Source organism: Drosophila willistoni, chromosome 3R (assembly GCF_018902025.1).
Source record: "Drosophila willistoni isolate 14030-0811.24 chromosome 3R, UCI_dwil_1.1, whole genome shotgun sequence".
NCBI lineage: Eukaryota > Metazoa > Arthropoda > Insecta > Diptera > Drosophilidae > Drosophila > Drosophila willistoni.
In genome coordinates, this window is record NC_061086.1 from 12,047,161 (window position 1) to 12,060,497 (window position 13,337).

Here is a 13,337-nt window from a genome sequence, read left to right on the forward strand (position 1 = left end):
TCATTTTTAGTTGAAGAAAATTTTAATTTTAAATAAGAAAAAAAAAAGACAACAAGAAAACCCTGAAACCTTAAAACAAAATAAAACTTATAACAAAACAAAAAAAGAAAAAAAAACAAAACGGAAATCAATAAACAAAGCTGCCTTCACATTTACAAATTAAATAAATTAGTAAGAATCAAAGAAAAAACAAAACAAAAAACAAAGACGAAACAAAAGGAAACGTTAGGAAAGAGCACACAAAATATTAATAATTACAATAACAACAACAACAAACACAACAAAAAACAACCATGAAGAAGAAAAAAAACGCAAGCAAAATTTCAAAAATACCCAAAAAGACCCTAAACCCCAAATCCTTAAACAAATATACAAAAAAAAAACCCAGATGCCCCTAGAAGATGACTACAAAATTTGTAGAACTTTCTTTTACACATACATACACAGAGAAAAATTCGAAATCTATTTTCAACTCTTTTTTCTTTCAGAAATTTTCTCTAAACTCGTCATTTCCAACTCATCCATAATATAAAAAAAAGAAAAAAACCCAAAACAAACAAAATTTACATGTTTCGATGTTTATATATAAAAATAATACAAAACAAAACAAAAAAACAAGAATACAAAATTATATGTGTGTTTAGGCATTAGAAATTAAACATTGGCTTAATTATGTAAACAAGGTCTAAATCAAAAAAAATTATATACCAATGCAAAATGATTACAAAATTTATCAAAAAAATTAATAACAAAAAAAAAACATAAGAGTATGGTAAACCTCTACATAATTAACACAGCATTTAAGTACTTACTTATATATGCGCATATATGTATATCTATATCTACATACATAAACATATATATGTATACATGGGTGTGTATAATTGTGCATATTTATGTATGTGTGTGTCTTCATCACTACGCGTATACCTCAAACACAACAACAAACACATGATCATTTTGAGTCACTCTACCTACTAACTTACCTAACTAACTAACTAAAACATAAATACAACATATTCTATATTGAAATTTTCTTATACACACGATTTACAAACCACAAGAACAGAGAAGAAAGTGAAAACTAGAATATCGTATGACATATTTACACATAACCCAAAAGGATCATTCTAACCCCCTACACACAAGTCCTGTACCTTTTAATACATGGAATGAATTGTAGCAGGATCAGACAAAGATACAAAACCGTATATAGCCGATCCAGTCCTCAATTTCGATTCACAGCAGAAGAAACTCTAATCAAAGTTAGATAAAAGTGTCAAAGGAAAAGCTAAAGACAAATCATTCCATGCTTAAAACAAAAAACTATTTTGGCCAACTTTAACACACACACACACATTCACATACACTCACAATACCTCCTTTCCCCTCCCCTTTTCTCGTTTCGAAAACTACATAAATAAATGTATGCGTAAAACAAAATTTAAATTCAAAAAAATAAAGAAAAAAAAATACAAAAAAATATAAATATATAAATGTACCTAAAAAAACAAAAAACATATTTTGTGTGCTAGCTAAGTAAGTGTCAAAAACAAAGAAGTAAAATTATTAGAGAATAACCAAAAAAAAAATGGAATTATACAATATATCCATATATATATATTGAAAAATGTCGGTAAAAAATGTTTAGTAAATTATAAATGGAATGAAATAAGAAATGGAAATAACATTCGAAGCAAAATCAAAAAAAAAAACAAAAAGATACTTCAAATTGATTCAAAAGGCATTTTGTCTCTATAATTTACATAAAAGTTGAAAAGAAAGAAAGGCAAGTTTAAATATATATGTGAAATATTTATTGGCTATTATCCAAATTACATTTGATGTGCATCAATGTTGTGGTTTAGTATAAAAAATATGGAAAAAAAGAAAAACCGAAATTTAACTTAAGGCGTATATACAAAATTCTAAAATCAAACATCCAGCATTAAAAAGAAAATTTAGTAAATTCTTTGTGAAGAAAGTATAAATTGAAATGCGAAATGAAACCCAACAAACAACAAAAACAAATTGTTTATTATATAAAAAAAAAAAGAAATGGAAAAAATGTAAAAAAAAAAAGAAAAGGAAACGAGAATAATTAAACAAAGTGTATTTATTGCTAATTTAATTATATTTGAAGTATACATACATATTTATTATATATACATACATATATATTAGACACACTATCTGTGATTAATAATCCAAAATTTTGAAGAGCATTTTCTGAATAATGTTGGTTAGGCATAAATTAAACAAAATGGATGAGAAACAACAACAAAACGATTATAATATTGACAAAAAACAAAAAAAAAATAACAAAAATTTTACACACGAAACTAAAGAGAAAATAAAGCTATATAATAACAGATTGTAGACAGATCGGATACAACAACTACAATAACAGCATGAACAACTGCAACAACAACAACAATATAACACAACCAGAAGTAAAGTAAAAATGATATATCTATATATCAAATACCAACTGAGATCAGTGATCAAATAAAAACTGAAAAAATAAATGGCAAAAGCACATCACTAACTTTCATCAAATCAAATGAAATGAAAACGCATATATAGTTGTATATATATTTTGGAATAATGTTTACTCAACTCTGACAACTAAAATAACAAAAGATAAAAGAAATCTACTGCATTAAAGTCAAAATTAAAACAAAAACAAAAACAAAAAAAACCAAAATGAGAATAAACCAAAAGCAAAAGTCTTTGATAATTAAAAATTATACAAGAAACACTCAAAACACATTTTGCAAACACATTTATTTTCATTAAACCAAAATTATAACAAAAAAAAAAAAAAAAAACTTAAAAGACAAGAAACAAAAAAAAAATTATAAAATAAAACAACATGAATAAAGTGCAATTATACGGTTTAAATAAGATGTAAAAAGAAAATATAAAACAAATACAAAAAATGAAGCATGTTTAGCTTAATTCCAAAGCAGAGAGAGAAAAATGTTCAAAAACAAAAATCAAATTCAAAAATCATTAACCCATAACAGACATGCCAGTCCAGAGGTACGTGGCAAAAAGGTTTGAACCCAAACCTCTTGTCATGTAGACCAATTGATCTACCACAATATTTACATACAAACAACAGGAAACAGTAAAAAGCAAAACCAAGTCGAAAGCATCTAAACAGAAAGGGGCAAAATGTCATCCTAGTAAAGGTAAAAAAAACAACAAAATGTAAAAACAAAACAAAAAACTAAAAAACAAAAAAAATTATATAAAAGATTTAAAAAGTCGAGTGTAAAATGAGGCGTGATAGCTTGAGAATGTTGAATTGTATAGAATTTTTGCATATTCATCTGGCCAAAAGAAGCCGCTTCATCTAGCGCCGAAAAGTAGGCAATAGCTGGGGCAAGCGGTTTGGCAATGGCCGCTGCCCGGATGAGCATGCAAAAACGCTCAGGTACGTGTTTTATTTTTCGGAGAGAAAAAAGATTGATTACCCATACATTACTTATTCTTTGTTTACTACTATTACTACACTACTACAACAACAGCAAAAAGAAAATACAACAAAAAAAAATATAAGAAAATTAGTTAATAATTGTAAAAAAAAGCAAAGCAAAACAATGGAAAAAAAACAAAGTCATAAATTTATGATGTATGTAGTTCATTTCGAGCAAAAAAATTTTTATTTGGCATGTGTATAGAAAAGCAAAGTCTATATATATATATATATATTGTATATGATATGATTTGAATCAAAATTTGCTGAATATAAGTGCATATACATTATGTTTAGATTATAATTTGATATATGTTAAAGAATAAATATTATAAACAAAACAAAACAATTACAATTTATTATTATTACGATTATTATTAATATTATTATTAGTTATTACAATTAACTAAGCAAAACAAAACAAAAAGGAGAAAAACAGGCAAATCAAAATTGTACTTTTGTTCTTTCTAGTTTAGCTTATGTTTATGAATTATACATTTACTTACTTTATATATATATATATATATATATATATATATATTTACATTCAATATACATATTGTTGTTAGCCTTGATTTATGGTTTGTACATATTAGACAACATATTAGAAAACCAATCAACAAAATGGTTCTTAAAACAAAAACCTAAACCTTTTTTCTATTACAAATGGGCAAGACATTTGAATTTATAGTGCAATTGTTTCAAACAAGACAAATACAACCAACAATTTATATACATATATGAATATTGTATTAATCAGAATTAATTATACATATGTATGTATATGCATATTTAATTTATTCAGCTTTCTTTGCAATGCCAAGAAAAAAACCTTTAATTGAAAATCAAAAATCATTTTAAGTGCATCAACACTTTTTTTTGTGTTGTTCGTTTTAAATATTATTAATGCTAAAGCCTAGTTTAAAGTCTAGGAATTTCATTTCAATTATATACACAAAAGCATCACAAGAATCCTAAAAAACAAAAAAACCAAGAAACAAGAAACAAAATCTCTTCATTCAAAAAGTAATTTTTCTTTATTTTTTTTTAACTTGAGCGAACCAAAAAAACAAAAATCAATCAACTTAAAAGCAAAGATCACAAGCACACGAAAACTGTAAGAAACAATAGCCCAATATGCAACATACTACAACAACAACAACAACTTCAAAAACAACAACCATAATAGCCCAAAAATAATTGAATTAAAAATTGATTAAAAACAAAGAACAAGAAAAAACATAATTTACTGCATCTACCAAAACTTAACACAAAACAACAAACAAACAAAAACAAAAAACAAAATAAGAAAAAAATCTACAGCCTAAAGTCGATTGTACTTTTCTTTTTTCTACAAGCAAATAAAACCGAAAAATAAACAACAAACAAACAACAAACAAACAGCAACAAACAACAAGAAAATAAACGAAAGTAAATCCAAACAAATTTTTATTAAACAATAGTCTTACTACTTACTACAAAACATAAAATAGCAAACAGTAATAGAAATAGCCACAGCAATTAACTTTAAAGAAATCAGCAAACCACACACACACACACACTCACACATACACACAGAGCTACACTGAGAGAATACTAAACTACAAATTCCGACAACAACAAACAATCACAGACAGAGACACAGTAAAATATGTCTTACCCAAAAACAGATTTTGTAATTTCTATAGCCATAACCAAACCAATTAAACAATAGCCACATAATTAGAGATCATAATTAAATAGCCAAGCAGCGTACATACAACAAACAAACAAACAAACAAACACCTACAATAGACAGAGACAACAATACAGTTAAGCAAGAGAGAAAAAAGATAAAGCACAATATCGAACCTAAGTGCAGTTCAGATTCAAATGAAATGTTTGCCCAATTATTACTCATACGCAATGTTGCGGCAAAAAGCAAACAATTTTTATTTCAATTATTCAACTACACACACACACACACACACACAACCTCACATCCCAACAATAAAACCAACAACAATAGTAAAACAAAACGGAAAAAAAAAACAAACAAGTGAAGAAATATTAATCATATTAATCAACAAAATGGCAATAGTTCTAAGTAAATTGGCAAACGAGTAGAAAACCAAACTATATATATTAATTTATTTGTGTCGTTCTTTTCGTTGCCTTTTCGAATCATTACAAAAATTCAAAACAATTGAACTCACCCAAATACAATAAAAAGAAAATTCAATTGCATTTTTTGGTTATTCAAAACTATTCTAATTAAAAAATCTCTATAGTTTTCACTTTATTTTTCTTTGTTTTTGTTTATTATTTGGTACACAGCCAATAAGCAGCACACACACACACACACATTATTATTATTAATAAACAATAGCCCATAAGTACGCAAAATCATATTTAATTAATTAATTAAATAAAACACAGCAAAGATTAAAGAACAAAACTCAACAACAAAACAAAGGAAAACAAAACGAAATCTGCGGCCAAGCGAAAAATGAAAATACAAAAGAAAAACTTAAAAATTTTATTTAACTAAAACAAAAAAAATAATTTGTTTTTTTTATGTGTTGTACATTCAAAAATGAGAAAAATGTTGAAATGAAATGCAAGTAAACGAATGTTAATTTTAACAACTAAATGAAATTTATCGAAATAAGTTGATTAATTTGGTTTAACTAAAGCAGCAACTATTTATAATCATTATTATTATTATTATTATTATAATTATTGTCCACCTTAAATATAAAATTATGAAGCGTGCATAATTGTTATACACACACATAAACTAAAGCCTAAGTTTTATAATTTTTCGTTATCTTTTTTAGTTTTTATTTGATTTTATTTGATATATATATATATATTATACATAAATATACAATATTTACGCAGCAAACGTTTATGAATAATAATAAAAAAAAAACAACAACAACAGAAATAAACAAACAAAAAGAAATATATATATTTTTTTTAGTTAAACAATTTACAGTTTATGTTTTTTTTTCCTTTTTCTCCGTTTTTAAACCGCAGAGGCTTTATTTCCATCAATTTCACTCAACATAAATGAAAAGTAAAGACAAAAAACCCGATTATATTAAGCACACACACACACACACAAAGGACACATTCAACTCACAGACAGTTACAATTGCTACAAGTACTTACTTATTATGTATTTACCACATATATTAACTATATACAATAGTCAACTCTTTATGATTAACTAAACAGAAAATTGATCAACATCAATAAGAAGAAATAACTAAAACCAAAAAAACTAAAATAAAAATAGCCCAAAGTAAGTATTGGCTATGTATGTGGTTTAAGCCAGATTCTAATATGGCCAATATTTGCTCCATTTTCACATTCTAACTTATGCTACTCAGAGAGTGGAAGGCACAAGGTCAATATATCATTGATATCAATATCAATTAGCTTAGTCAAGAGACAAAATCATTTCAGTCATTAGATATTTTCATTTTTAAATCATATAATATCAAGTTATATCTTATATACAGTGGCGGCAAAAAATTTTGGAACTGGATGTCATGCTCTTTTATGCTTTATAAGTACTTTTTTATAAGACATGCCAAATTTGAACTAAATTTTAGGCGATTTTGGTGAAAATTACCTCATTTGAAGGAAAATTCAATGTATTTTTTATAGTCGATTAATTTAAGTTAGTCCAAAGTTTAATTCTAAGACTAAATTTGAAATTTATGGCACATTGGTTTTATTAGGCCAAAAACTTTATCTTAGATTCCATAGATGGTTGTTTTTTTCGAAATTTTAATTTCAATTTTGGGACTTTCCATCAGAACTCACCTAAAAACAAACGGGTTAGAGCTATATTGACCAAATTTACGGTAGATCATCTCAGTACAATGACCAACTTTTATGTATAAATTGACATATGTATATGTAGTCATATAATACATTTTGCATATAATAATAAAAATTGTCTTAATTCAGAAATGGGGAACAAAAAACAATCCATCAATATGCCCAAATCTATTAGCTAAACAAACTCTTGACAATGGCGTTTGCTTTAATTGATATTTTCGAATACTTGTGCTCTCCATAATCTTGGTAACATGATTCAAACTAATAGACAGGCAACAATTAAACAATTGGCTGAAGAAGAGAAGAACGAATAAATAAATCGAATGCATTAATACAGGCACTTTTGCATTTTTTTTTTTTTGTTTTTTGATTTCGAATAAACTCATGATTATTATTTAAAATTTTTAGTTCACTTATATTTTCAATCTAATCGTAAGACTTTCGAAAAAGGTTTTTGGCTCAAACAAGTTGCAGCCCACTCAACACACTTTGGACAACAGAAACCAAAAATTTAAAAAAAAAAAATCACGACTTAATGGCATATATTTAAACTCAACAAACAGCTTCAGGGACCAATCCAAAAAAAAGAAAAAACAAAAAAAGTAAAAAACAAAAATGAAACCAAACAAACAAAAACAAGAAATTAAATAACTGGAAATTCTCAAAAAAAAAAAATAATGAAGAAACTGAAAAACTCGACTCATCATCATGACGTTCAGAACTCTGATGCATATCTCAAGAAAAACTTAAAAGGAAATGCGACAAGTTTAATTATGTTAAACATGAAAATAATAATTCAAAAGAAAAAAAATTCTAGGGATCCATTTCGGAATGAAATTGAAAACATGGAAAATGTTTTTACAAACATATGTATATAAAACAAAAAAAAACCTTTTGGTAATACTTTAAGCGTGGAAAAATATAAACAAAAATTTAATAAAAAAAAAAAAAACATTCTATCAAAATTAATGGTATGTATATTTGGAATTGCATAAATAAATCCAAAATTTGTATACGATATGGCAGATAAATTGAAAACTTGTCATTAAATTTAAATTGATGAATATGTAGAAACTAAAACAAAAATCATATTTAATAATTCAATATTTGGCTGGAATTGTATGTTTAGATTAAATTTAAGCAGCAGCAACTAAATAGGAAATTTACAATTTTATTTTGATAAACAATTTGTCCGAAGTTTCCCTCATCATTTTTTATTCGTGTGTAAATAAAAGAAGCTAAATTATGAATGGGGATATCAACTAACCCATATATACACTACACAGACACATACACACTTAAACAGACACACAAACAAACGAAGTGGGTTTTCTACAACAAGCAAAAAATTATAAACAAAAAGGATAAAAAAAACAACAAAAGGTAAATAAGAAAAACGGAAAACAACCTTAAAAATTATAATTAGCAAAATTTTTGTCAAATCTAGTAAATGCTAAATTCAAATTTATAAGTACATATTCAATAATCAAAACAAAAAAAAATTGAAAAATGAATGAATATGTACATAATTATGTGTGTAATTATTAATATTATTATATTAAACATTATGATTATCGATATGTATAATTATTTCAAAAGTTAATTCTGTTCATCAAATGAAACGAATCGAAACGAGTCAAAAACCCAAAAACCAAAAACAAAAATTCGAAAGAGCCAAAACAACAAGAATCAACCTAGAAATTGTGCTGAATTCCAATTGATAAATTGAAATGAATCATAAACATTTCCAATCTCTGTAAAATGTTTAGCAACAACAACATGGCAAAATCATTGTAAAAAATTATAAAATAAAACCACAACAACAAAAAAAAACACATAATATACAAACATTAACAAAATGAAAAAAACAAAAACACGGAAATAAACAAACAAAAAAATATAAATTTATAAAAAACAAAAAATACAATTTGTGTATATGTGTGAACAAAAATTAAAAATAAATAATAAAAAAAAAACAAAATAGCGAGTATAATTGCAAAAACAACTAAACAACAACACACACAATTTGCAGCAGAGAAATCACACACAGAGAAAACAAATATAACTATTAACTTGTAATGATGTGAACTTGGAGCATACTCTCAGTATTTTTATTAATACTGTCAATAAAAGTAAATAAAAGATCAACAAAAAAAAAAAACAATCTACGAATGTTTTTTAAGTGTTTGGGGTTTGGGCATGCTTGAAAAAATGATAAAAAGAAGAGGCGTAAAAGGAGAGCAGCTGCTTTTGAAACGCTCAAAAACTAAAATACAGGAACCATTATTCTAGTTACAACCAGTGCAGCAATCCGAAACATAAGTTTTCGCGGTATAAAATGTTTATACCCTTGCAAAAAGGACAAATGACAGGACAATAGGACAATAGAAAAATAAATCTGCCGCAATCGTAATTTTTTTTAACATTTCAAAATATAAATTGCATAAAATAAAAATTTATAACCGTCATCTAGTCGCAAAACTCAAATTCGATCATCCAAAAACTTAGTTTGAGGCGGTTGCATCTCTCCTTGATGATATCCACACTATTCGCATCCATCCAGATCTCAACCTGTTCATTGGGGCACATTTCTGTGACTATAGGGGGTACATCTTCACGGCTCACTACAGCCCACTTCTCCGTCGTAAAATCAGAGTTCTGCAGTTCCAGGAGCTTGAAAATTCGATGCAAACAAGGTTCGACCTTTAGCCACGTAACTCTGGCCATGAAGATAGAACCGGATGATATAAATGGTCAGCAGCCCTCTTACATAAACATACTTCCAGAGATCAGGGAGTTGTGGTGGTGGTTTCCTCCTCGGAATGCGGAAAAAACTTTTGCGATCTGTTAGAACAGTTCTTTGGGATATTTTTGGATTTCGGAAACGTTCGCAGCTTAGATTTTAATGAGGTCACTCACAAAAATGTGTGAATGGCTTCTGCCTAAAGTACTACATAGTTTCGAAAGTAAGTCGAAAGTCTGGTACTGCTGACTCCACTTAAATTGTGGATTTTCATAAGATATAAGATAAAAGAGACTGTTTTCTTAACATTTCTATATAATGGTATTTATGGTTATAAAACGAAAACTTTCAATCGCTTTTCGGATTTAGCTTGAATTTCAATTCAAATTCTAGGAAAGTTGGCCCTGAATCTTGAACAACAACAAACTGACTATTAATAACTAACAAAAATGTTTAGTATTATGAAAATTTTACAAGTTTCGAGTTAGACAGAGGAAAAATTTACAAGTGGCGGATGAATTTTAATAAAAAATAAAAATTAAAAAAAAAAAATAAGAAAAAAACACAAACAAAATCCTAAATTTTATTGGCAACAATAAATATTGCGAAAGTTTCATGATGGCCAGCAAAATGTTAACAACTGGCCTCAAATTGGCTGATTTTGTGCGTCCCGATTGTTGCAAAATAAGGGATCCCTTGCCAAAGGATGCAGAATGTTTCGCAAAGGACATATCGAAGGAACTGGAGAAGCTATACCAGCGCCACGAGCGTATGTTTGTGAAGCGGAAACGCCTAATGGAGATGGCCTTGCCAGTGCGACGACGCTGCCGTTTTGTGCCCAAATGTGCCTGTCAATTTAGCAAGACCATTGAAATAATTCCGGCGTATCAGGCATCCTACACACGTACAGAGCAGCTGGCATTGCCGACAGTTCGACGATTGCTCAGTCGCAGGGAATACGCCATGGCCCAAGGTGATGGTATAGGCGAGAGTATATTGAATCGATTGCTACGTTCCAGTTATCTATCGATGTACAGTCGTCTGGCCAACATGCAGCCGCTAAAGATGCCGTAAGTTTCATAGATAATAATCCCAACACTTTCAAAACTAAATGATCAATTTTTTGCTAATTACAGAATCAAAAAGAAGAAGAAGACGAAGAAGCAAAAGGCACGCCAAATGAAATATCTGGAAAAAATGGCCCAACCAAAAGTTATACCCAAGCCACCCAAGCGGGAACGTAAGGTCGGTCAGATGAGTGAACGAAGGCTTAAGAAACTCTCCCGACCTAAGAAATATGTGGAAGAAGTCCAACCGAAATGGGAGCTTACGGAGACAATGCGGGATTACAAGCCAACTAAACGTATCACGGAATTGGCCAAACATGTCATACGTGAAAATGTCCACATCAATGAGGAACCCCAAAAGATTGCACCCAATGCCTTGCACTACAAACGTGAGTTAAAATAGATCTTTTAAGGGGATTGCCTTAAAACTTTGTTCTCTATTACAGCTTCCGCTCGCATCAAAGAGATGGCTCAGCCAGCGTCAGTCCATGAGGCCAATATGGTTCCGGCCGACATCAAGGAGGAACCGTTTGCCATATCGCCCAATGCTCTTAAATATAAGGCAACTGCTCGCATTAAGGAACTTGCCGAGCCAAAGGAATTTGAAAATGCTCACATACGGGAAAATCCATTTGCCATATCTCCGGCAGCTCTCAAGGCCACCGCATCGCCTCGTCTTATCGAATTGGCCAAGCCAAAGGGTGGCTAGTGGTGAAGTCAACTTTTGCATTCTTACGAAAGCTAATATGATGCATTGTTCTATTTGGTTTATTTTGTTATGCTATATTATTAAAATGGAAATCTTGTGTACAATTGAAGCCATCGAAGTCTAATGACAGATTACAGTGGTCTAATACTGGGATTCCCAGTTCCAGACCACTAAAATCTGTCATTAAGCCCCTGTTGGGTCTCTATTTTATAATTATAATATTTTGGTAATGCCAATCGCCTCAATCGCGGTGATGCCTTAAATTGTTTTGAAGGATCTTTGGGCAACCTGGAATCCATGTTATTTATGTAAATCTTTGGTTTGGCTAGCTCCTCAATGCGTCGTAAGGTGGCTTTAGATGCTTGCGGACGTCGAACATTTTGACTTTCATGTTGAAAATTTGTAATTTTGGGTTTCGCCAAATATTTAATGCGCTCAGAAGCTGAAAGTAATTGACTGAGAATAATTCTGGCAAGGCTTTGGTTACAACAATTTACCTTTAAAGCTAAGGGCACTTAGGGATACTTTAAAAGGATCTGCCACTGTCGATGAATTGGTTTTAGTATTGACTGAATTCAAAAATTGTACGCTGGGCTGAAACTTAGTCCTCAAAGGATTCTCTTTAGATTGACTTTTGCATTGTGATAGTTTTTCTAAACGAGACGACAGAGCAATGACCACATTTTGCATTTCAGAATTTTTTGAATGTGTAAAGACATTTTTGGGTTTAGCTAGCTGACTCATATGATTCACCTGTCCTTCAGACACATGTCTTATAGTTGAGAAACTGCAATTATAATTGTTATTGTATAACATGATTATATAATAGGTTGCTTACTTACATCTGCTTTGGTAGAAACTTTTTTGGGGTCAGTATACTTTGTGAATTTAGATTTTGGTTTAATGTGGGCTCATTTTGCTTCTCGCAGGACAATGTTTTACTTGGAAAATTATAAGCGAAAAATATGTATGTATATATAAAGATAAATAGAAGATAATTGGCCACTTACCCCACCGCTGAGCGGTTCGGCTGGCCATTTAAACCACCTATGTGGGACTTGGTTTTGGCCTGCTTCAGCAAACGTTGACTCGACATTTTCATCAATTCAGCGCACCGAAGAAGGAAATTCCTCTCCTGCATATATGTCCATTGCGAGGCATTCGAAGGGTCGCCTTTGAAACGATTTGACATTTAGAGTTTGAAAAATTTAAAGCGCTTTATTCTTTTTTTTAGGTTTTTTTTATTTACTTAAAATTTAGACAGCTCAAACTGACAAAGTTGGCATGGCTTTACAATTTTTTTTAATAGATTATGAGTTTATTATCGGTTCGCCTTCAAGTGGATTCAAGTGCCACACTTTGCTGCGCTATCAGTTTATTTATTAAATTAATTAATTTGCTTTTGCTTTTCAATTTTTTCTTGTTTTTTTTCTTTTCTTTTTGCGTTGTTGCACAACAAAATAAATGTATAAACTAAAAGTTGGCACCAAATTCTAGTTT

The 13,337-nt window shown here is 29.3% G+C and overlaps 2 protein-coding genes across 2 annotated transcripts; one reads left to right on the top strand and one right to left on the bottom strand.

Annotated features, from left to right (window-relative positions):
* The first annotated feature begins 10,514 nt into the window (after positions 1-10,514).
* LOC6651119 lies at positions 10,515-11,946 on the top strand. Its single transcript, XM_002073645.4, has 3 exons — positions 10,515-11,131; positions 11,198-11,517; positions 11,575-11,946. The coding sequence occupies exons 1-3, from the start codon at positions 10,677-10,679 to the stop codon at positions 11,835-11,837; spliced, it is 1,038 nt and encodes a 345-aa protein (XP_002073681.2). The 5' UTR covers positions 10,515-10,676; the 3' UTR covers positions 11,838-11,946.
* LOC111519408 lies at positions 11,879-13,059 on the bottom strand. Its single transcript, XM_023180112.2, has 4 exons — positions 12,848-13,059; positions 12,680-12,778; positions 12,335-12,624; positions 11,879-12,279 (listed from the first exon to the last, which is right to left on the bottom strand). Exons 1-4 carry the CDS (start codon positions 13,027-13,029, stop codon positions 12,008-12,010), a joined length of 843 nt encoding a protein of 280 aa, XP_023035880.1. The 5' UTR covers positions 13,030-13,059; the 3' UTR covers positions 11,879-12,007.
* Between the last annotated feature and the right edge of the window lie 278 nt (positions 13,060-13,337).

Bases quoted from the DNA above. Each gene is read 5' to 3' on its own strand.
- LOC6651119 (XM_002073645.4), top strand. From the start codon at position 10,677: ATGATGGCCAGCAAAATGTTAACAACTGGCCTCAAATTGGCTGATTTT. The intron at 11,132-11,197 runs GTAAGTTTCATA...TGCTAATTACAG, and splicing joins ATGCAGCCGCTAAAGATGCC to AATCAAAAAGAAGAAGAAGA. The intron at 11,518-11,574 runs GTGAGTTAAAAT...TCTCTATTACAG, and splicing joins CAATGCCTTGCACTACAAAC to CTTCCGCTCGCATCAAAGAG.
- LOC111519408 (XM_023180112.2), bottom strand. From the start codon at position 13,029: ATGTCAAATCGTTTCAAAGGCGACCCTTCGAATGCCTCGCAATGGACA. The intron at 12,779-12,847 runs GTAAGTGGCCAA...TAATTTTCCAAG, and splicing joins CCGAACCGCTCAGCGGTGGG to TAAAACATTGTCCTGCGAGA. The intron at 12,280-12,334 runs GTAAATTGTTGT...AATTACTTTCAG, and splicing joins AAGTGCCCTTAGCTTTAAAG to CTTCTGAGCGCATTAAATAT.